The sequence below is a fragment of the Typopeltis vanoorti genome, chromosome 2, assembly GCF_054136105.1.
Source record: "Typopeltis vanoorti isolate ZY-2024b chromosome 2, IOZ_Tvanoo_1.0, whole genome shotgun sequence".
NCBI lineage: Eukaryota > Metazoa > Arthropoda > Arachnida > Uropygi > Thelyphonidae > Typopeltis > Typopeltis vanoorti.
This window is the reverse complement of record NC_143550.1, coordinates 1,313,682-1,339,700: the sequence shown is the minus strand read 5'-3', so window position 1 is coordinate 1,339,700 and position 26,019 is coordinate 1,313,682. Positions and strand designations below refer to the sequence as shown.

General features: G+C 38.1%; 1 protein-coding gene across 1 annotated transcript in view; it reads left to right on the top strand.

Moving 5' to 3' along the window:
- The window catches only part of LOC150108776 (transient receptor potential cation channel subfamily M member 2-like), a 685,147-nt gene that overhangs the window by 332,201 nt on the left and 326,927 nt on the right, over nucleotides 1-26,019 (top strand). Inside the window, exon 13 of the mRNA XM_090410077.1 lies at nucleotides 97-177. Coding sequence (XP_090266203.1) covers nucleotides 97-177 — 81 coding nt within the window. The remainder of the gene's footprint in view (nucleotides 1-96; nucleotides 178-26,019) is intronic.

Sequence of the window (26,019 nt, the reverse complement as noted above, 5' to 3'; positions counted from 1 at the left end):
AGTTTATTATTATTTTTATTGCTATTGAAATATTTTTCACCTGAACTTTTATTATTATAGATGTTAATGATTAAAAATTCTCTTAATTTTTCTTAGGAATTCTTTTCAGCTGGACCTGTTCGATTGGCTATTAATCGTATGTGGTTTGAAAATGTGAATACACATTCAGATTTCAAGGTAGGATTATACAGTCCAAATAAGTATGTTACTGTTAATATGCAGATTTGAAGAAATATTATCATTTAATACTTTTACTACTGTTTGGCACCCTATGGTTTATTTACCTTGGGGAGGAAAGACTACTCTTGGTATAGTACCTTCTACACATGCTGAATTAGTTTTCATGTTGAGCCCATACACAAGAGGTTGGTTGATCAACCTGTAGTGTATGGGAGTTGGTGTGTGTGTAAACATTGTTGCATGGAGAAGGAGATGAACACTAGATTGTGGTCAGAATTGCCTAGGAGGCCTCACAACATTCACTGTATATTTGAAAGGGTCATTGGTCAGGAAGAGATCTAGGGTATTTGGAGAGTGTTTCGGGCTATCTGGTATTCTGGTTGGCATGTTTGCAGGTGATGTAAAGCTGGGAAGGGTTATTAGTAATAGTGCAGATGTGGCAGCCCTGCAAGAAGATTTGAATAAACTAGGCAAATGGGCAAATGAATGGGGGTACCAGTTTAATGAAGCAAAATGTAAAGTCTTGAGGTTTGGGATACGTCGATGGGAAGCTGCATACTCGATTGGAGCAGCTGTACTGGAGGAAGTAGGGGAGATGAGATCTGGGAGGGTGATGATAGAAAACTGAAATTCAGGGAGAATATTGCAAAGGTAGTGAAGGAACCCAGAGGATTGCTGCAATACTGAGAAAGACACTGACCTGCAGAGGTAAGAGTTATCATTCCATTGTATAAGACCCTGATCAGACCACACTCAGACTATTGTTCTCAAATTTGGTACCCAGGATTTGAAGGGGATAAATTAACTGTGGAAAGAATACAGAGGCAGATAACAAAGATGATTTCAGGACTGTACAATGCTAGTTATGAGGATTGGCTGAGGGAATGTGGACTGCCGAGTTTGGTGAATAGAAGGAGAGATGATATGATCGAGACTTTTAAACTGTTGAGAGGCAGTTAGAGGGTTGACACTGGGGAGTTCTTTCACTTGTTGGAACAGTGGGAAGGAGCAATGATGACAAAGGGCCATCCCTGGATGTTACGAAAGGAAGCTGTGAGCAAGAGAGTGAGGAGTGGTTTCTTTGCATGGAGGGTGGTTGAACCATGGATTGCATTGCCTGATAGAGTGGTGAGAGCAAGAACAGTCAATGCGTTCAAGGAGTGGTATGGTAGACTTTGTGTTTCCTAGGAAGGACCTCCCACAATGAGTCTCTTGATTCCATGGAGGCCTGAACACTAATAATAATAAAATGTGAACAAGTTGTGTAAGTGATGGCAAATGTTTCAGCATCTCTGCCATCAAGATCTATACAGCTGAAGGAGGAAAGCCAGTTGGTATTGTGGATATTTGCTGTTGGGAAAATGGGACTGGGAAAAATCAATTTTTAAGGAGAGGAAATTGAAGAGCTTAGAGGTTGGTTGGTTGCATTAAGGGAGTGATAAATCAGAAAAATCTCAATTAATGGCATAAGTACATACATAGCTTACAATAAGCCTATTACTAAAAGATTACAGATGAATAAATTGTAGTTGTGGGTTCATAAAAAAATTAAAAATATTAAATCTGCATTGAAATGGTTATTATTATGTTAACCAGACATTAAGTCCAAGGATCTATTTCAGAGGTTACACTAACCATTAGTGGTTAGTGTAAACCCCTCCACCATGCTATAAAACCTGTATTATAGGTTTTATAGGATGAGGCAGACTGCAGGGGGTGTACACTAACTATTATTGGTTAGTGTAGTCCACTCCCCCATTCTAAAAAAAACTTGTATTCACATACAGTACTTAATGCACTTTTATTTTTTCTCTCTACATACTAACTAATTACACAAAGGAAGAGGAAAGCCAAAAAATAGTTTTGGCAATATATAAGCAAAATATGCACAACTGGCACTAACTGCCTATTTGCTCATTCACCACTCTTCAAGCAAAAATCTGGTCCTCATGCCTTTGCTACCACACACTTTCAGAGTTTGCAGAGATAATCTCCCCATTTTTTCCTTTCATTTATTGACAAATTTATTTTACATTGGTTTTATAAAACCTGTTTAGCAATATGTTTATCATATCCATTCTTTTCTGTCTGTCAACTAATTTTTGTAACTTTCAACTTTGTTCTCATAGGGAATATTATGTAGACCAATCACCATCTTCTTCACTCTCACTTCTCTATCCCCTCCACCCATTTCACATCCCCAAGAAACACAGATGACTAAATCTGTGTACAGTAGTCCAGATGTGGTCCTATTAAAACTTTATCATCATCTTAGTTTATTCAGATATGACTAGGAAAGTATATTAGAAATATGCTTTTAACAGCAACTTACGAAGATAGTCTATTTTTTTTTTTTTTTTACTAAATAATTTAAGGAAATTACAATGTCAACTAGGATATATATTAAAATAAATTTTAATATACTTCAATATTTCGGCAACGTCACATTGCCATTTTCAAGAAACTTAAGAACAAGACACGTGCACGCAAGCACAATAAACAGTAAATGAGGAAGAAGCAGGAAGCTATTATTTCTCCTAAAGTCCTGATGGTGCCCCCTAGCAGGCAATGTTGGTATTCTTGAGCAATTGGACTGAAGGTCTTCTGATGTAGTTTTTCCAAATTTAAGGCAGTCTCATGCAGCCAAATTTGTTGAGGTTTGGATTGTTTCTTAGGGCTGAAGCTGATTCCTTGAAAAGCCTTTCATATTTGTATTTACTACGATGTATTATCGTGGCTTTCTTCCGCCGTATTCTATGGCAGGTATCCAGCGTATGGTCAGCAAGACTAGAGTGGCTGACCATGCGCAGGGACTACATCCGGTCTTGCTGGTCAGTGGCTGACCAGCAAGACTGGATGTAGTCCTTGTGTTCTGAAATTCTGATAATTGCTATCCTGCCTGTTTGGCCAAAGTAGGACAGCTTATAGTTGCATGGGACCTGGTATACACCAGGTAGGTCTAGAGGGGAGAGGTTGGTCTTTAGCAGAGCAGATAAGGGATGCCGATTTTTTATAAGGTCTGTAACAAGAAGTTAAGTCATGTTTTTTTAGGATTTTTGTAATTTTTTCTGAGGTGCCTCGGATATAGGATATGGTGATGGATTTACAGTAATCCTTGTTGTGATGGGGGGGGGAGGGTGGTTGTAGTTTACTGGTTTCAATATTTTTTGGATTTTTTTGGGGGGAGTAGCCATTGGCTGAGAAAGTGTTGAGAATGTGGTTTAGTTCTAAACTTATCTGTGTCATTTGAACAGATAAGTTTAGCCTTGTTGTGTAGTGTCTTAATGACTCCATATTTTTGCGAGGAGGGGTGGTGGGATTGATGGTGAATGTATCTGCCTGTATGGGTGGGTTTTCTATAGATTGAGAAAACCAAAGTTCCATCAGGCTGGTGGGTGACTAGTGTGTCTAAGAAAGGAAGGCAGTTGTTTTTTTCTTCTTCTAGGGTGAATTTGATTCTGGGGTGTTGGTTGTTTAAGTGTGTTAGGAAGGAGAGGAGTGCATCGGAGCCATGTGGCCAAATAGCGAACACATTGGTGAAACCGGATGTAGTCCTTGTGTTCTGAAAATCTGATATTTGCTGTTCTGCCTGTTTGGCCAAAGTAGGACAGCTTACAGCTGCAAGGGACCTGGTATACACCAGGTAGGTCTGGGAGGGGGGGGGGTCTTTAGTAGAGCGGATAAGGGATGTCAATTTTTTATATAGTCTGTAACAAGAAGTTAAGTCATGTTTTTTTAGGATTTTTGTAATTTTTTCTGAGGTGCCTCAGATATAGGGTATGGTTGTAATTAGATGCCATCTATGTTGAAAAAAAGAAAACAAAGAAAGCAGGTATTAGTTAGGTCTTAAGATGACTGTCTCCCAAATCTTTGGCAAATTTATACCACCATACTTGTTGAAGTTTGGAATATATTACAAGGCTTCTGTTGATTCCAAGAACAATCTCTCTGACTTATGAAAGCTTCTGTGCAGCGCTTTTCTTTTTTTCCAATTGATCCTGTTGCATGGGTATCAGAAGTATGGTCTGCTAGACATGACTTGCCTTGTCGATATTGCCAGATGTATTTTTTATGTTCACTGAGGCAGATGCTCACACTTCTTTCTGTCCATCCATAGTAAGCTTGATCACATGAACAGGCACTTCATAGATGGACTCCTGGATGTGATGAAGGACAGATTCTGTCCTTGGGTGAACGAATGACAGTTGCAAATTTTACATGCAGTTTAAATACGGTGCGTAGTTGATATTTATTAAGCACTCTAGATATCTTTTGAGATGTGCCTTTAATGTATGGGATGGTGACAGTTTTGTTGTAGTCTTCTGTGGTAGACATTAGGGGGGATTTCTGGGGAGCATTTAGTATTTTGTCTATCTTATGGGGATTATAGCCATTGGCCAAGAAGGTATGATGTAAATGAGTGAGTTCAGCAGCGAGAGTAATGTCATTGGAAAAAATCGCTCTAGCTCTGTGGGTTACCATACTGTTAAGATGAGTGATGGTGTGATTGTTTGTGTAAATATCTCCCTGTATGGGTTTTCTATAAACTGAGAATGATAAGGAAATCATCTCGAAGATGCATGATTAGTGTATCTAGGAAGGGCAGACAGTCATTAGTTTCCAGTTCCATTGTAAAGTGAATTTTTGGGTGTTGGCTATTTAAATGCGCTAAAAAATGTATCCACTGTGTCTGGGCCATGTGACTAATAGCAAGCACATCAACAACATAGCATAGCCAAAGCCTTGGTTTGAAAGTGACTGTATTGATAGCTAGCTTTTCCAAGTGTTCTATGTAGAAGTTGGCTAATGGGGGGGGGAGTCCATTGCTATCTCATCTAATTGTATGTATATTTTTCCCTTTCCATGTAAAATAACCTGCATGTACTGTGAATTTAAATAGTTCAAATATATCAAGGGGAAAGTGTGACTTTAGTAAACCATGGGTTTCAATTAACGGTACATTTGTCAATAGTGAGGTGATATCAAAACTCGCTATTATGTCTGAACTTTTCAAGGTAAATCTCAGTGTATAGAAAACACACACATACAAGGAGATATTTACACAAACAATCACACCATCATCCATCTCAACAGTAAAGTATCCTAAAAACACTAACCCCCCAGAACTAGAGCGATTTGTTCCATTGACATTGCTCTCACTGCTGAACTCACTCACTCATGTCACACCTTGTTTGCCAATGTCTATAATCCCCGTAAGATAGACAAAATACTAAATGCTCCCCAGAAATCCTACCCATTGTCTACCACAGAATACTGCAACAAAACTGCCACCATCACATACATTAAAGGTACATTCTGAAAAGATATCTAGAGTTCTTAATAAACATTGACTATGCATTGTATTTAAACCATATGTAAAATTGGCAACTCTCATCTGTTCACCCAAGCATCTGTCCTTTATCACATCCAGGAGTCTGTTCATGTGATCAAGCTTACTATGGATGGACAGGAAGAACTGTGTACATCCACATCAATTGAACATAAAAAATATATCTGGCACTATTGCTATTGCAAGTCAGGTCTAGCAGACCATGCTTTTAGATACCCCCTGCACAGAGGATCAATTTGAAAAAAACAAAAGTGTTGCACAGAAGCTTTTATAAGTCAGAGAGATTGTTTTTGTAATCAACAGAAGCCTTGACACATACTCCAAACCTCAATAAGTAGGCTGTATAAATTTGGCAAAGATTTGGGAGACGGTCATCTTAAGACCTCACTAATATCTGCTTTCTCTCTCTGTTTTTTTTTTTTTTTTTTCAACATAGATGGCACTTAATTAGGACTTCAGTCTTTGTGTACATTACAGTTGTTCAAACTAGTCCCATTGTTATGCTGGATTGTTGTTGTTTCGCATACTGTGACAAACTATTTTTGTGTTTTTAAGATGCTGTATAGAATACCAGCGAAATATCAGCAATAAATTAATAAATAGATATTTTCTGAGATAAAAAGCCAATAGGCTTCACTTTGGCAAAGTAAATTTATTCAAGTTAAGTGGATATTGAATCCAATATTATTCCTTAGCTGAATAAGAAACTCAAAGATAGAAAATCACTGATGAGACCTCAAAAAAAGGTGTCGAAACCGGTCTGGGTAGTGACCTTCTCCCATAATGTATAACAGCATACATCTCCTAGGTGTTGGGTTTTACATTATGGGAAAATACTAAGGATAGTGATCAGATCTTACTCCACCTTTACTACAAATTGCCCCAGCATGTATCACCTGTTGGCTTATGCTTGGGCTCGCCGAACTTTTATAGTTTTCTATATTCGGCATGAAACTCTTAGATAGATTTTCTATCTTTGAGTTTCTTATTTGGCTAAGAAATAATGTTGGATTTAATATCCACTTAATTTGAATATAGTTTTTTTCTTATCAGTCTGTGTTCTCATCTGTGCAACTAAAAATAATCAACATGTACGACAAATACATAAGCCTTCCCACACATAAGCAAACAAAGTTTGCGCCTGAAGTATTTTCAGAACTGGGGCTACTCATATATAGAAACTAATGACTTCACATTACTTGCCTTAGTATCCCCTAATGCTATGCATTATGGGAAGGGTCACTACCCAGACCGGTTTCAACCTTTATTGAGGTCTCATCAGTGGGAACCAAACCCACGGGTGATACTAAGGTTGAAGTAATGCAGAAGTCATATTTTCATATACAAGTAGCCAGAAGGTGTCACACCTTCTGGCTACTGGTATATGAATTAATTTCTATAATCTCTAGTAATACAAATATTAATCTCTAGTAATATGAATTAAACTCTTCATTATCCATTACTCTCACAGGGTAGTCTGCTATGGTTCTGCTATTGTTATAATTATTTTCAACAGTAAGCCATAATAACTGATAATTTTGAATTGTTTGAATTGAAAGCATTCAGAATTTGTTGTGCTTTAGATTAAAGGAAGGTTTTTATCTCTTGCTCCTCCTAGCAGCCTTAAAAGTTTTGTTCCTTCCCCCCTCCCCTGCCTCAAGACAAAGGACTACAATTTGTCTGTAATTTTCAGAGTTGTTCAGATTGCCTTTTTTGGGTATTGATTTTATTAGGACATTACAGTACTTATCTCCATTGGGATGGAATGTTGGATGTAGCTAGAGCCATATTAGAAATTTTTTTTAATAGTTTCCAAACCTCCTTACATGCATGTTTAATAGCCTTTGTTGTTATATCATCTAATCCAGGTACTTTCTTGTTTTCAGTTTTCAGTGTGGTTTCATATTCTTGTATTTTAAAATGTTACACTTAATGGGAGTTCTCTTTGGATTATTACTTTTGGCAAAGCATCTATAGCGAAGGTCACTGGTTCTTGAATGATTGTTCTTCATTATGAGTTCATCATTTTTGTCTTTGAATGTATTAGTTTGGGTTTCTCTTCTTTGGTGAATAAGAAATGACCTAACCGGTACATTTCTATGGTTTTGTGCATCTTCTGGCATAGTTCTAATTTCCAACAGTCTTTGTTTTTCCTTGTCATTTTGGACAGCCATATGCAACTTCTGTCCAAAAAGAAACCGAACTTTTGATATAAAATAAAACACAGGACAATTATAATTATTCAAATTTATTTCGATCAATATACTCTCCCTCAGCTTCGATACAGCGTTTGGCATGGTCAATTAATTTGTTAAATGAGTTTTTTATATCAGTTTTTGGGATACTGTTGAGGGTTGTGGTTACTGCTGCTTGAATGTTTTCAGTGGTGTCATATTGCTTTCCTTTCATTGGGAAATGAAGTCGGGGGAAGAGAAAGAAGTTACAGGGTGCTAATTCAGGTTAATACGGTGAGTGATCGAACACACAAACTTGGTTTTTTGCTCAAAAACTGTCTCACAATGTTTGAATGATGACATTTTGCATTAGTGGTGCAAAAGTGACCAGCTGCCTGCATCACAATATTCATGCCGTATGCAACAAATTCTCGCTATCAATTGCTTCAAAACTTCGAGATAAAACTCACCATTGACTGTTTGGCCAGGCAGAACCAATTCTTTGTGGATAATGCCCTTGGAATTGTACAAGCAAATCAGCATTGTCTTTACTTTTGACTTCTCCAAGCCACTTTTTTTTGGATGCCTCTATTCTGGTGGTCTCTGCTCACCACTCTGACACTTTGTTTCAGGCTCATACTCAAAACATCATGTTTCGTCACCAGTAATGATCGTTTCAAGGAAGTTTGAGTCCTGATGAGGTTTTATTAAGATCCTTGCAGTGTTCAATTCGATACATTTTTTGGTTGTCTGTCAACGTGGGGAACAAATTGTGATTTCAGTTTGCGAAGGGCCCAAACTCTCAGTCAAAATGTTGTGCACAGTTGATTTTGGAATCCTCAGTTCATCCTCAATCAATCTCTTGGACAATTTCGGGTTTTCTTTGATGAGATCATGCACTTTTTGGATGTTAACTTTGCTCAGTCCAGTTTTTGGACGGCCCGGCTTTTCGTCATCCTCAAGTGTCTCACGACCACTTTGAAATCGCTTAAACCACTTGTAAACTTGAATACAGGATAAGCATTCATCACCTTATGCTTTTTGAAGCATTTGTGTTTCAGTAAAACTTTTACGCAGCTCTGTTTGAAACTCATTTTCCAACCGTTCGTCAAAACACACTATCACTCTTGGCACTATAACTCGGCTTCTAATGAAACATATATCATAAACAGTTGACACAACACTAATGAAGGTTGCCGCTTTTGACAACAAAAAGATACAAAAGGTGGCGCCGCTAGTTTCTTCTATTTTCGAAAAGTTCGGTTTCTTTTTGGACAGAAGGTTTTGGTGTATACTTGATCTTTAGTCCATCTAGTGATGATATAGTGTGCCAACAGCATCAGACGATTGAATCCCTTCCACACTCAAGCTTGCTTAACTTTGCTGAGCCATTAGTAGCAGAGGCTCTACCGATCAACCAACCTTATGAAAGAGGGAAGATAAGGATTTGGGGGAATTGCCACTAGAGGGCTATAATGATATGCCGTGTTTGTGGATAGCTCCTGAACAGATAAGTAATATTTTGAGTAAAAATTGATGAATTTGCATAGTATTTACATAGTATTGTTTACTTTTAGTATTTTAGCGAGTCTGAGTGATTTTTGTGTTTTTTGAGTATTTTAATAGTACATTGACAGATACGATTATCTGTGCACATGGCTCCCATAAACAGGAATACAGCGTCCAGGTCGCCATATTTGTCTAAAAATCCTAACTTAAAGGATTTGATTCAGTGTACCATTTGCGAAATGTATGCATTGAGGAGAGCGGTTGGAGTCTGGTTAAACAACGATAGTGGAGTGAATGTGTGCAAAAAGTGTAAAGAATGTGAGGATTTAAAGAGGGCTTCAGGTTGTGTGAGTGATATTATTGATGAAAGTGAGAATCTAGATAACAGTGATATCCGAAGTATGAATGGTGATATTTGTGAAGTAGTACCTGATAGCTGTGAGTGGCATTGAAAGTGAGAATGAAGGTAAACATACAGAACGATTGAATGAATTATTGAAGAATAAAAACGATGACACTGACGCAATTAGTGAGATCACTTTATTATGCAAAGCGATACATATGGTAAATCGGCGGCTGGAGCATTGGCAAAAATGTTTACCAAGTGTACTGACTAATAATCGGCAAAAGTATGATAGAATAAATAAGGGTATGATAGTAAATGTAAACAAAATGAAAGAGCGTGTGTTGTATGGAGATTCCTTAGTAAGGGATGTGTTAGTTGAGAGTTTAACAAAATCATACCAACCCGGTACGAACGTTAAGAATGTAAGCGAGTCAATTAGAATGCAAAAGCAGCGGGTGAAAGAATTGATAGTGCTGGCAGGTACAAATGATTTGAAAGGAAACAAAAAGGCTATGAGTGGGGATGTGAAGGAATTGTTTGAGGTAGCAAAAGAGAAGAGTGAGAGAGTTAGGTCGGAGAGTCTGTTGCCGCAGTATGACAGTGAAGAGTATAGAAGGAGGGCCATAATTGCTAATGACTTTATGTTTCAATTATGTTTGAGTGGTGTGGAATTTGTGGATGTGTGGAATGAGTTTGATGGGCGAAAGGATTTATATAAAATGGATGGTTTACATTTGAATGGATTTGGTGTACAGAGACTTGAAAAGGTGTTGTCGAATGTAGTGGAAGTGAATGTACAGAATCAGGGAAACTAGAGTTATTAAGGGGGGGGAGTAGATATGCAGATTTTAGGGAGACAGTTGAGTATGTGAATGTGTGTAATATGCCCAAGCGAGTAGGAAATACCACAAATCAGAATGGGATAGTTAGTATAAGGCATGAAAATAGGGATGGGACAAATCGGCTTCTGCAATTCATGTATACAAATGCCAGAAGTATTAGGAACAAGAAGGAAGAATTTTTTGGCCTTGGTGGCACTTCTAGATCACAGGTTATTGGCATTAGTGAAACATGGCTGACAGAAGCTGACACTGCTAGTGGGGTTGAATGTGAGGGGTATGGTGTGTTCAGGAGTGACGGGGAAAATAAAATGGGGGGAGAGCATTGTTATTGATAATAGCTAATGAGCTACAGCCAAGAAGAATAGAAGTGGAACTGCAGGATAGAGGCTATTGGTGTGAGATTTGCACATTTGAGGCTATTGGTGTGAGATTGAAACTAGCAGAACTAAATATATAGTTGGGTGCTGCTATAGACCAGGTGATGGAATAGATGGTGGAGATATTAATCATAAGCAAATAGAAGAAATGAGTGGAAGGAGGGTAATTATTATGGGAGATTTCAACTATGGTATCATTGATTGGAAGGAGGAGAGGACACATGGGAAGAAGGAATTGGATTTTATGCAGTTATTAAGGGATAACTATCTGCAACAGCATGTAATGAAAATACTAGGCGTCAGAGAGTGCTTGACCTGGTAATTCCCTCTGAGAATTTGGCTGTAACGAATGTGACCACGTTGCCACCAATTGGTGAGAGTGATCTTAGGGTCTTGACTTGGGAGGTGGCTAAAGGTGTGGAATTTAAAATTAAGACCAGGTATATGTGGAATTATCGGGCTGGTAAGTATGACAAGCTTAGGAGATTGCTTGGTTCATTGCCATGGCATGTACAACTGCAAGAGCTAGATGTTGATAGTGCATGGGAGGTGGTAAAGAAGTGTTTAATTGAAGCAATGGCTGACTGTTTACCTAGAGTCCGAATAATAAATCAAGTAGGGGTTAAATGGATGAATAACACCATTAAGCTTGAGCTGCAAAAAAAGAAACAAGCATGGAGGGAATTTAAGGAGAAAGGTGACCGACAGGTATATGAACGGTATAAAGCGCATGCAGAAGGGTAACGAGTGTGGTAAAGCAAAAAAGGATTATGAAAGACCATTGGCCATGCAGGCTAAAGAGAATCCTAAACAGTTTTTTCGATATGTTGCGAGTAAAAGAAAAAATTATATGGCAGAATGATTTTAAAGAATGCCGATGGTAGGGAGGTAACTGAATCAGGTGATATAGTTGAATTACTGAGCGAGCGCTTTGCAAGAATATATCTTCCAGGTGGTGACATTGCAGAAATGAATGAACCAATAGATTATACGGGAATTGTGGTGAATGAAGTGGAGGTGAGTAGTGTATTTTAAAACCTCAGTGTCAATACATCTGTGGGATTGGATGGTATACCAGCTCATGTTGTACGTGAAGTGGCTAAAGAATTGTCAGTACCTTGACTATTTTGTTTAATTTGAGTCTTGGGTCTGGTTTAGTCCCGAGGGGTGAAAAGAGGGGAAAATAGGAAAAATATCCACTGCATAAAGGAGGTTCCAAGACTGCTGTTGTAAATTACTGACCGGTAGCATATCAGGAATCATTGTCAAGGTCTTGGAGAAATTAGTTAAGAGAAGAATACAGGATTGGATAGATGAAAATGGGATACTGTATGGGGGACAACATGGTTTTGTGAAGGGTAGATCATGTGCCTCAGTAACTTGCTCACGTTTTATAACACAGTGATGGCTGGACTGGATAAGGGTAATGGGTTTACAGTGATTCTATTGGACCTTGCCAAGGCCTTTGACAGGATACCACATGGAACGCTAATCATTAAACTTGATCATATGGGCTTGGTGAGATGGATAGGAGTCTAGTTGATGAGGAGATACCAGACAGTGGGTTATTCAGGAGTGGAGTCCAAAAGACTTTTGACTAGTGGTGTGCCGCAGGGTTCTGTTCTTGGACCACTACTTTTCAATTTGTTCATTAATGATATAGGAAAGGATCTGAGAGGAAGTCTTCACTTGTTTGCTGATGATGCAAAGTTGGGTAGAGCACTTGTTAGTGCACAGGATCTCAAAATTTTGCAGGATGATTTGGATAGTTTGGAGGACTGGGCTAGGGAAAATGGATGTGAATTTAATGTGGCAAAGTGTAAGGTTATGCACTTTGGGGTGAAAAGATTAGCAGCAGTATATCACATTGGTGGAACCATGCTCCAGGAGATTGATGAGTCCAGGGATTTGGGAGTGTTGGTAGATAGAGAGTTGAAGTTTTGGGCACATTGCAAAAGTGGCTAAATCAGCTCATCAAATCACTTGGTTGCTGAAAAATACTTTAACAAGCAGAGACAAACTAGTTATTGTTCCACTATATCAAGCCTTGATAAGAGACCGCATCTAGACTTCTGTGCCCAGATATGTGGGCCAGGGTTTCTTCTTCTTGGGTAGGAGGTGGAGAGGATCCAGAGACGAGTGACCAAGATGATAGCAGGTCTGTGGAGTGAACCTTATGAGAACAGGTTGAAGATTTGTGGATTGCAAAAATTGGTTGATAGGCAGAAAAGGGGCGATATGATTGAGACAGTCAAATTACTGAAGGGTTTCCTATAGGATTATTCCTGAAGATATTTTTGAGAATAGGACTGGTGGTGGGAAGACTAGGGGCCATACATGGAAGCTGGGCAAGAATGTGGTTAGCAGGGTGTTAGAAATAGGTTTTTTACTTGGAGAGTGGTGAATGAGTGGAATAAGCTGCCAGAGTTTGTTGTGGGTGCTATGACCGTGAATGAGTTCAAGGCGAGTATGATAGATACTGGTGAATGGCGAATAGTTGTTCTTGACATGATGTTAGGGCCTCCCTCGATAAGTCTGTCGATTCCTTGGAGTTGCCTGAAATAATAATAATAATAATCTAGTTTTGTTTAGAAATATAACCTAATAAGAAGAGTATTTGAGAAGAGTGAAATAAAATTGTTTTCCCAGAACCAAAGTTAAGGATATTAGTTATGCATCCAAAGAAGGAAAATAGAGATGATGGTTTTGGCAAGTAGTAATGGCCTGGCAGGTGACAACTGTGGTATACAAGAAGATACGAGAGAGTTGTTGGTAGAAGTGAACCAAAAATATTTAGATTAAGGATAAGGAATTTTTTTGGATTGGTTAGTTCAGGCTTGGCCAAAAGTTGTAGGCACTAGTGAGATGTGAAAATACAATAGATATTTTCAACAGAAAATATATATTGTATTTTCATAGAGGAGAGAGAAAACAGAATGGGAGAGGAATTTGCTAATGATAGCAGATGAATTGAAACCAACAAGGGTAGAAGTACATCAGGAGGACAGGGGTGCAGTGTGTGGTTCATTTGAGGCAATCTGCTGTGAGATATAGGCCAAGTGGATGAAATATTTGGCTGCTGATATGGGCTAGGGGATAAGGGAAAATGTAACATGAATTGGAAAATTAGTGGAATGAATGAGTACAGGACAAGTAATTATTATGGGAAAGGGAACTTCAACTATGGTAAGACAGATTTGTAGGAGAAATGGTAAAGGAGAGACAAAAATGGAAATTGCACAGCTTCTATTATATTATTACTGAAGACAGCATGTAGTGGAGAAGACTGCTATGTGTTATCTCACACTGCCTCTGCTTTGGGAAAGTGAACATTTGTTCTTGATCTGAGTGACTGCCAGATATGCAGAATTTTGTGTTAAGAAGGGGTATATGTGGAATTACAAAGCAGGTAATCTGAGGAGATTAGGGCAGTGCCATGGCATAAGAACTTGGAGGGGTGGGGAGCTGTTAGCAGTGCACAGTGAAGAGGTTTTTGAAGAAGAATGTAGTAGCCTTTTAGCCTTATAAAGAGAACAAATAACCTCAATATCCATGCGTGTCAATATGCTCTTCAACATAACAAAACCTCTAAACTTCAACAGGGAATATTGCCCTTGGCAATATGTCCTCTAAACTTCAACTTCTTGTTCACAGACATCCCTACCTGATTTATTCTCCAGCATCAGGAGGATTAATCAGGTAGGAATCAGATTGGATGAGCATCACTATCAAACAGTACTAAGCTCAAACAAGAAAGGGTGATGAATATGGTAAGGAAACAAGCTAGTTAGGAAAAGGATGACTTTCATAACAAGTGCTGATTGAACTTGTTAAACAGGGGTAACAGAGGTAACAGAAGTAGAAATAGTTTAGTTACTGAGTGATCATTCCAAAAGGGTGGAGATATTGCAGTACCCATTGTTACATGGACTGATAAGAGAATAGAGATAGATGAATTGGAAGTGCTTTCAGTGTTCTAGAACCTTAATGTGCACACATTCTTGGAATTTGATGGCATATCATCCTATGTATAACAAACATGCACAAGGGAATTGGCATCTCCTCTGACCAAGCTATTTAATTTGAGCCACGGTTCTGGGAAGGCACCAGGGGAGCTGAAAGAGGGCAGAAATAGTTACATTGCTTAATGGAGGCTCCTTGAAAGAATTTACAAATTATATGCTAATCAGTATCTCAGGAGCAGTGGTTAAGTATTGGAGAAGTCAATAAAACATAGACTTCAGAACTGGAGGAGAGGAATATACTCTATGGGGGACAGCATGTTTTTGCAAAGGGTAGATCATGCCTTAGTAAATTTTCTTACTTTTTATAATGAAGTAATAATTGAGTTGGATAAAGGAAATGGCTATTCATCGATGCCGCTATACTTTTCAGAGGCATTTGACAGGATTCCAAATAGAAGTTGCATAAATCGGAGCAAATGGAGATGGATATAAAGTTGGTGATTTGGATAAGAGGGTGGTTGAGGGACAAATATCATAGAGTTGTGCATGTAGGAGTTGAATCTGGAAGAAGGCAGTTGATTAGTGGTGTACCACAGGGTTCATTACTTGGTCTGATCTTTAATTTGTGCATCAGTGATAGGAAATATTCAGTTGTTTGCAATGATGCAAAGCTAGGAAGAGTGATGGTAAATGAAGGTGATATGTAGAGATCCTGTAGGATGATTTAAATAGACTGGAAATATGGGCAAAGTTAATGCTCCCATTTTAATGTGGCCAAATATTAAGGCAATTCACTTTGGAACAAAGAGATCATAAACTGTGTATATTGATGGAACTGATGTGGCCAGAAACTTGGGGATGATTGTGGACAGGAAGTTGAAGTTAAGAGGGCATATTGTCAATGTGCCAAAACAGCACATCAGATTATCTGGTTGTTAGAGAGTACATTGACAAGCAGGAATATTGAGGTTATTTTTATTTTAAGGCTAATAAATCTACATCTGGACTACTGTATGCAGATCTGGTTGTCTGAATTCCATGGGGGAGGGATGACAGAAGTATAGCAGATCAAGGAGTGACTAAGACTGTGGTAATGGCAGGCCTATGGAATGGTTCCTATGAGAATATATTGAAGACCTGTGTGGGCTTAAAAACTAGTTGATAGAGAAATAAGAGGAGACCCGATAAAAGCAACTAACTTGTTAAAGGGGACTAACACCAAAGAAAACAAATAGTCATTCCTAGAAATTGTATAAGAGTGCAGTTAGATGACTATCATAATTATATTTTTAGTTTAGTATTACTTCCGAGACTCTATGAAGTCTGAAGACTCATCACGTGAGGTCGAACCCTCACAGACCACAAAATTATCATACCTTGTCTTGAACACATATAATGTTGGAGTTATCAGTACCCACTCTGACAAAGCAATCCATCTGTTCACCATCCAGCAAGCAACAATTCTCTCTTTGCATAAGCTTCTGTGAAGACAGGACATTCTAGAAATATTTTATCTGTATTCTACTGGGTGCAGAGACAACTGAGTGCAAATTTCTAGAGACAGGCTAGGAAAGATAAAGAAAAACATCTAAACAAAAGGTACAAGGAAACTGGAGAAAGCAATATTATGGGTAGAAGAAGAGATCTTATTCTACCCGTAAAATGAATTATGTTTAGAAAGATAAATGATGTTACGATGTTACAGCAAAGTTTATCCCTTGATTAAGTGTTGTAAAAAGTAACTCAGGAAAATGTCTGATTGGAGAAGAAGCAGTGAAAAATAATATGGAAAGATTATGTAGAAGATTCGTACAAGAAAGATAATAATATTGAAGGAGAATTTTAAAGGAGAGAATTTGTTGAGAAGCCTGTGATAGTGAAAAGTGAAAAGAAAAGAAACGAAAAGCTCTTGAAACTGATGGAGTGTCAACAGAATTATTGAGAGAAGCTGGGAATGAAGTAGTGAATATATTGACTGAAATTTGTCAACAGGTTTGGCAGAAGGTATACTGGCCTAGAGATTGGAAAACATCATTATTCATCTCAGTTTGCAAAAAAAAAAAAAAAAAAAACACTATAGATTGTGAGAATTATAAAACCATTGCTTTAATTTCATATGCAAGTAAAATTATGCTGAAAGTGATCCAACGAAGACACAGCCATATTACAAATAGAGAAATGCCACAGAACAGACAGGCTTTAGGAGAGGTAGAGGAACTAGAGACCAGAAAGCAAACATGAGATGGATTATGGAAAGAACATGAGAATTTCTGATGGAAGTAGTTTGTTTTATTGATTATAAGAAAGTTTTTGATTGTGTGATCACAACAGACTGTGGATCGCAATGAGATTAATGGGAATACTGCTAGTGTGTAGTGTTCGTGCAAGCTCCTGATAAGATAAGTATTATTTTCAGTTATTGTTGATAAAATTACTTAATATTGCGTAGTTTTGTTTCCCTTGCGTATGTTAGTGTGCCTGTTTGTGTGTTTTTGGTGTGTTATAACTTATAATTTGATAAAACATGTTGCAAATAAGTATGGCATCTGTACGAAGGAAAATGGCGGCCAGTAATGATGGTTCGCCATCTTTATCAAAGAACGGTAGTATAAAAGAAATGAGTCAGTGTACTAGCTGTGAAATGTACGCTTTGTGGAATGCGGTCATAGTGTGGTTAGAAGATAATAAAGGATTGAATGTGTGTAGAAAATGTAGGGAGAATGAGGAATTGAAATGTATTTCGGATCATGAGTGTGATATTTTTGTCAAACTTCAGAATGAAGAAAATAGGGATATGACAAGAAATGGCAAGGTTGTACATGAGAATTGTGAGAGTGTGAATATAGAAAGTGTGAATGATAGTATTAATGATTTCTCAGAGAATAAAAAAGATCAGATAGATGCATTGAGTGAGATCGCGATGTTGAATGGTGCGATAGAAAGGGCAAAACAGCAGCTAGAGTGCATGAACAAAAGTAGACTGAATGAACCAACCAATAATAAAAGGTATGACAGGAAAAATAGACGCATGAATGTGAACATGAATAAAATGAAGGAGCGAGTGCTGTATGGAGACTCTTTAGTACGAGGTGTGTTAGTAGAGGATTTGACAAAATCGTACCAACCTGGTGCGACCATAAAGGATATCTATTAGAGAGCAAAAGGAAAGGGTGAAAGAAATGATTATTGTGGCAGGTACGAATGATTTGAAAGGAGATAAAATGGAAATGATAGAAGACCTGAATGAATTGTTTGAGGTAGCAAAAGAAAAGAGTGAGAGAGTTAGAATGATTAGTCTTTTTGCCATGGTATGCCAGTGAAATGTTTAAAAGGAGGGCCATAATTGTGAATGACTTTATGCGTGGGTTATGTATGACGAGTGGTGTGGAATTTGTGGACATGTGGAGCGAGTTTGATGGGCGAAAGGATCTGTATAAGATGGATGGCTTGCATTTGAATGGTTACGGTGTAAGAAGACTTGAGAAAGTGTTGCTGAATGTAGTGGATGTGCCAATTCAGGGAAACTAGATTTGTTAAGGGGGGGGGGAGTAGATATACAGTCTTTAGGGAGGCAGTTGAATGTAAGAATGAATATAATATGCCAGAGCAAATAAGGACAACCAACCAGAGTGGGATAGTTAATATAAGGCATCAAGGTAGGCTAATGGGGGTCTTAAATTCATGTACACTAATACTAGGAGTATTAGGAACAAGAAGGAAGAGTTTTTGGCCATGGTTGGCACTTCCAGACCACAGGTTATTGGTATTAGTGAGACATGGCTGACTGTAGATGATATAGCCAGTGGGATTGAATGTGATGGGTATAGTGTGTTCAGGAATGACAGAGAGAATAAAATAGGGAGAGGAGTATTGTTGATGATAGCTGATGAGCTACAGCCAAGGAGAATAGAAGTTGAATTGCAGGATAGAGAAAAGAGCACATTTGAGGCCATTCGGTGTGAGATTGTGGCTAGCAGAACTAAATATACAATTGGGTGCTGCTATAGACCAGGTGATGGAAAAGATGGTGGTGACAGTATGCACAAGCAAATAGAAGAAATGAGTGGAAGGAGGGTAATTATTATGGGAGATTTCAACTATGGTTGCGTTGATTGGAGTGAGGAGAGGACACACTGGAGGAAGGAATTGGATTTTATGCAGTTATTAAGGGATAACTATCTGTGACAGCATGTAATGGAAAATACTAGGGGTCAGAGAGTGCTTGACCTAGTAATTACATCTGAGGATTTGGCTGTAACAAATATGACCACATTGCCACCAATCGGTGAGAGTGATCATAGGGTCTTGACTTGGGAGGTGGCTAAAGGTGTAGAATTTTCAATTAAGACAGGGTACATGTGGAATTATTGGGCTGGAAAGTATGACAAGCTTAGGAGTTTGATTGGTTCAGTGCCATGGCATGTACAATTGCAAGGACTAGAAGTTGATAGTGCATGAGAGGTAGTTAAGAAGTGCTTGCATGAAGCAATGGCTGACTGTATACCTAGAGTCCGAATAATAAATCAAATAGTGGTTAAATGGATGAATAACACCATTAAGCTTGAGCTGCAAAAAAAGAAACAACTATGGAGGGAATTTAAGGAGAAAGGTGACGGGCAGGCACATGAACGGTATAAAGCGCAGGCCAGAAGGGTGACGAGTGTGGTAAGAAAAGCAAAAAAGGATTATGAAAACATTGGCCATGCAGGCTAAAGAGAATCCTAAACAGTTTTTTAGATATGTAGCAAGTAAAAGGAAAAATGTACATGGCAGAATGATTTTAAAGAATGCTGATGGTAGGGAGGTAACTGAATCAGGTGATATAGTTGAATTACTGAGCGAGCGCTTTGCAAGAATATATCTTCCAGGTGGTGACATTGCAGAAATGAATGAACCAATAGATTATACGGGAATTGTGGTGAATGAAGTGGAGGTGAGTAGTCTATTGCATAACCTCAATATCAATACATCTGTGGGATTAGATGGTATACCAGCTCGTGTTGTACGAGAAGCAGCTAAAGAATTGTCAGTACTGACCATTTTGTTTAATTTGAGTCTCGGGTCTGGGTTAGTCTCGAGGGTGTGGAAAGAGGGGAAAATAGTTCCACTGCATAAAGGTGGTTCCAAGACTGCTGTTGTAAATTACTGACCGATTAGCATATCAGGAATCTTTGTCAAGGTCTTAGAGAAATTAGTCAAGAAAAGAATACAGGATTGGATAGATGAAAATGGGATATTGTATGGGGGACAACATGGTTTTGTGAAGGGTAGATCATGCCTCAGTAACTTGCTCACGTTTTATAACACAGTGACGGCTAAACTGGATAGGGGTAATGGGTTTACAGTGATACTACTGGACCTTGCCAAGGCCTTTGATAGGATACCACATGGAACCCTAATCAGTAAACTGGAGCAGATGGGGATAGATATAGGGTTGGTGAGATGGATAGGATGGTGGTTGAAGGAGAGATACCAGAGAGTGGTTTATTCAGGAGTGGAGTCTAAAAGACGTCTTGTGACTAGTGGAGTGCCGCAAAGCTCTGTTCTTGGACCACTGCTTTTTAATTTATTCATCAATGATATTGGAAAGGATTTGAGAGGAAGTGTTCACTTGTTTGCTGATGATGCAAAGTTGAGTAGAGCAATTGTGAGTGCACAGGATGTCAAAATTTTACAGGATAATTTGGATAGTTTGGAGGACTTGGCTAGGAAAAATGGATGTCAGTTTAATGTGGCAAAGTGTAAGGTTATGCACTTTGGGGTGAAAAGAATAGCAGCAGTATATCGCTTTGGTCGAACCATACTCCAGGAGATTGGTGAAGCCAGGGATTTGGGAGTGTTGGTGGATAGGGAGTTGAAGTTTAGGGGGCACATTGCAAAAGTGACTAAAACAGCTCACCAAATCACTTGGCTTCTGAAAAATACTTTAACATGCAGAGACAAACAAGTTGTTGTTCCTCTGTATCGAGCCTTGATAAGACCCCATCTGGACTTCTGTGCCCAGTTATGGGCACCAGGGTTTTTTCGTGATGGGGAGAAAGTGGAGAGGGTCCAGAGACGAGTGATCAAGATGATAGCAGGTCTGTGGAATGAACCTTATGAGAATAGGTTGAAGATTTGTGGGTTGCAGAAATTGGTCGATAGGCGGAAGAGGAGGTGATATGATTGAGACATTCAAATTACTGAAGGGTTTCTATAAGATTAATCAAGAAGATATTTTTGAAAATAGGACTGGTGGCGGGAGGACTAGGGACCATGCATGGAAGCTGGGCAAGAGCGTGGTTGACAAGGGTGTTAGAGCTAGGTTTTTTACTTGGAGAGTTGTGAATGAGTGGAATAAGCTTCCAGAGTCTGTTGTGGGTGCTATGACTGTGAATGAGTTCAAGGCAAGGTATGATAGATACTGTGTGAATGTTGAATAGTTGTTCTTAACATGATGTTATGGCCTCCCTCGATGAGTCTGTCGACTCCTTGGAGTTTCCCGGAACAATAATAATAATAATACCTGAGCATCTAATTTTCTTGTTAAGAGAGCTGTATGACAACCAAGAAGCTCCAGTAAAAACAGCCTTTGGAGAAACAATGTTCAAGTGGAAAAAGGGATGCAGCATGGTTGTATACTGTTACCCTATTTTTTTAATACTTATAGTAAATATCAGTGGTGTTATGTGCCCATTGAAGCTGGATGTACTGTCCTGTGAGACTTATGCAACCTACACATCAGAATTCATGTCAGTTTGTCTGTATGATTGCAATTTAACTGATGTATGAAAGTATTAAGAGTGCATAGCACATCAGTCCTCATCTTAATTGGTCCAATGCAATTAATTGTAGGATAGCTTTGAATACTTTAATTTATCAATTAATATAATTTTAAATTTTGAAAGCATAAAAGTCAAATGAACTCTAGCTATGCTTCCCCCGTGCCATTTATGCGAGAAGCGCAAAGGGTTTACACTTCATGGGGAGATTAGATTATCACTGGCAAATACTAGAGTGTCACATGGATAATTTGAATTTTCATACGAGTTTTAAATACAGCCATATAATACACACAGAAATCAGAAAAATCGATCACTTGAGAAATTATTATTATTATTGCACCCTCCATGAAGTCGGCACACTCATCGTGGGAGGTTCATTCAACTGATAGCATATTTATCATAACGAATCTTAAAATCCTTAACACTCCTTGCATTACCCAGACATTCTGGTAATGTGTTCCATTCACTGACAATTCCCTATGTAAAAATCTGCTTCTCACACTCCTCTTCACTTCCAGGGATGACCTATGTTTTCCCCTCTTGCCTTCTCGTTGTTTTATACTCTCATCTAGATTAATCTGATAAAATCCTCTCACTAGCTTAAATGTCTTTATCATATCACCTCTTTTCCTCCTATCCACCAAACTCTGCAATCCACATGTTTACAACCTCTCTCTCTCTCTCTCTCTCTCTATAGCCAGCGTTCCATGTCTTAGTAACTTGCCTTGGGACCCTTTCCAATGTATCCACATCACACTGAAAACCAGGTAGCCAAATTTGAGCACAATAGTCCAAGTGTGGTCTGACCAGTGCTTTATACAGTGACACAACCAATTTCTTATCCCTACATGTTAGAGTACTTCTTATCATAGCAGTACTACAATGTGCAGCCATTGCAACACTAGCAATATGCTCTCTAAACTTCAGTCTACTGTCAACTACCACTCCCAAATCTTTAATCTCATCCACTTCCTACAGCAGGGTTTCCCAAACTGTGTTCCACGGAAGGTGAATAAGTGTTCCGCGAGAAGGTATCCCGGAATTTGTCATTTTAGTTTTCTAAGCATTTTTCATGAACAAATATTTTATAGTGGAAATATTTCGAGGAGAATAATATTTGTGAATATGTCAAAAAGCTCAGACACAGAACACCTAATAACATCTGTGTAGCAAATGTTAGTGACCAAGCTGTGTATTTTTAAACGTGGAAGTATTCATGAATTATCATTAATTTTCACACATCGAAACCTTTCAGCATTTGGGAAAGGGAACACCGCTGTTTATGACCGGTCATAAAAATTGCCTGCAAGCAGATTATAACAATGGGCGGCGTATCCTGTTCTCAAAACTGAAGGAAATGACATCTGTGTAGTGAATGTCAGTGATCAATCAGCAAGGAAATATAAAGAAAATTTTTCCACTAAAATTGAAGATCAAGGTAGTCTGTATTCAGTTCTCAAATCTAGTAATAGGCCTGCAGATTTAAATTTTAATATGAATAAAAGACAAGGGACATGGTTTAATTTTGGTATTAAGAAATCTCTTATTGAAGGTGTTTGTGATGCAACCACCACTTGCTTACAAAGTGATCTCCAGGATGTACAAAAGGAGGGGAAAACTACCAGCATACAGAACGTCAAATTAATTTAATGACGTTTAGTTTAATTGATGTTTAATTAATAATTAATGAAAATTATTAATTAATAATAAAAATTGGCTGAATTAACAATTAATTGTTAATTAATACATTACAAAATAATCAAGGTGTTCTGTGAAAATTTCAAGATTTGTGAAGTGTTCCATCGTAGGAAAAGTTTTGGAAATGCTGTTCTACAGTATGGCACCATCATATGGTACACAGCCTTGCACTTATGAATATTAAAACTACAACCCCACTCCTTTGTCCAAGTAAAAAGTCTATTCAAATCTTCCTGAAGGTGAATTAGCATCAGCAGTGCTACTTATAATTCTCCTCAAATTTGCATCATGACATGAAATATCATATTTAACTTGTTTGTAAATGATATATATAATGTGGAACGGCAAGGGCCCAAGAACAGAACCCTGGGTACGCCACTGGTTATAATCTCCTTTTTTTGAGACATTGTTCCATCATACACAGCCTGATTGTATCATTCAAAGAGCCAATCTCTGATCAATCCAAACATTATACTATCTATTTCCATCCTCTCTAGCTTGTACATTGACTTATCATGTGGTAATCTATCAAACGCTTTTGCAAAGTTCTCAAAGCTTTGCAAAATTCTCTCTTATCTAACACGCTTGTTACGTTATCATAAAATGCAAGTAAATTGCTAAACGAGGACCTATTCCTTTATAAATCCATGCTGACCTTCATAAAGAATGCTGTGTTCATCAACCCAATCTGTCTATTCCTTACCAATCTGTATAACATCTTGAATACAACCACAGTTATACAGTTTGGTCTATAGTTGGAGATTTCTGTCCTAGAACATGCTTTTTTTTTTTTAGAATGAACAAAAGAAAGGCTGAAATAACTTGTTTTACTTACTTCTTTATACACAAGTTCCAACTTGCTTCAACTATAATCATACAATCTGCGAAAGCTCTTGCAGAAAATTGGACATTCAGCACATCATTAACACTGTTTTCCATTATAAATATGGACAGGAAAGTTATAAATTATTTATAGAAAACTTGTCTTTATCGGTGTCCTGTTCTAAACATGTCAATTCACACTTCATGAATTCAAAACATGTGAAACTCAGAAAACAAATACAGCAACTCATGACAAATGACAACGTTCAATTGGATTGGTTGACACAATAACCAATCACAGCCACTGATTTTTTTGATGCTGTTGTCTCAGCACACACACCCTGCCTCTGGGTGCTTTAAAACCACCTAAATGCTAAGAATTTGGCCCACTGCATGTCTGTTCAAAGGGCTCGAAGGGTGTCAGCATTTGTGACCACACACCTGGGCTATTAATGCAAATGCGATGCATTGTTTAGGTGTTGAAAAGTGTCCTCATCATGAAGCTTTAGTATATTGTGTTTAATTTTTTGAATCACGCAAAGCCAGGGAACAATCAGGGAAGTATTTATCAGGAATAAATGCAGAAATATAATATCGGTGATTTTGATGTTCTTGGGTGTTACTACACACCCTGAATATATGCCCCTGGTGAATATATGGTAAGAATGACTAACTTAGGCAAAGATCCAGTTGTATTTAAGAATGGTGGAAGAAAAATAAATAATTTAAGATATGCAGATGATAAAACCCTTACAGCAGAAACAACGAAAGATCTGGAGTGGTTTATTGTATCGGATTAAAAGGGAAAGTACCAAAGTCAAGCCTTAATTTAAACATTAGCACTAAACAAAATAAACAGAACAAAAGTGATGGCTTCTGGCAATTTAAATGAATTTATAATAGTGGGAGATCAAATAAAAATTATTGAAAGTTATGATTTTCTGGGAACCAGAATCAGAAATAATGATAAATGTAAAGATGAAATTCAAAGAAGGATAATCATGGGGAAAAAAAAAGCTATGCTTAACCTAACAAAAATTATGAAAGCTAGAGGTGTGAGTAAGGCCATGAAAGTTAGAATTGTCAGATCAATGGTATTTCCAGTAGTGATGTATGGATGTGAAAGCTGGATTATTAAGAAGAAAGGCAGAATGCAGGTTGATTCATTCAAATTATGGACATGGAGGAGACTATTAAGAATCCCATGGACTGCAAGAATGACCAACAAAAAGTTTTTAGAGAGTATAAAGAGAGAATGATCCTTGGAGGCGATGACCGCTAAACGCAAGCTAATGAATCATTGGTAAAGGCAGTTATTGTTGAGGAAGATTGAGTGAATGAGAAGAAGATGAAGAAGACAGGCAAAAGAGTTGGAAGGACAACATAAAAAAAAAACTTACCAACTTCAACAATTGCTGAAAGAAATTTCTTACAATTGCTGAAAGAAAGACCAAATGGGGTGATCTTGTGCACAAGATCACCAAGTATCAAAAACAACTGGATGGCACCTTAGAACAACATTTGACCACAAACAAAACTTCCAAATAGACACAACTTTTTTTTTTTAATTTCAACTAGTTTTGTAAAATGCTTTGTTTTGCTTCATCAGGATATAGCACTTCATCCATCTATTCATTGGACATCATCATCAGATGCCATATGGTCACTCAGATGCTCAGTGATGTGCCATACCAGTCCTCACTGGGTGGTCCTATTGTGTGCTTTTCTAGAGGCTTCAACTCTCTGAAGATCAATCAATTCACACACACACCATCCATCTTGTTGATAGTCCATCCCTTCCTCTTTTTCCAGGAATTTTACCTTCTCTTATTATTATTATTTGACACCTCCAGGGAGTCCATAGACTCATCGAGGGAGGACACCTGCTCTACAACTCTGTTTCCACCAACTCAATCCACAACTGACCCCAACTACACCAACACCATTTACCACCACCACTAGTATATAAATAGACAATCACAAACATCCATG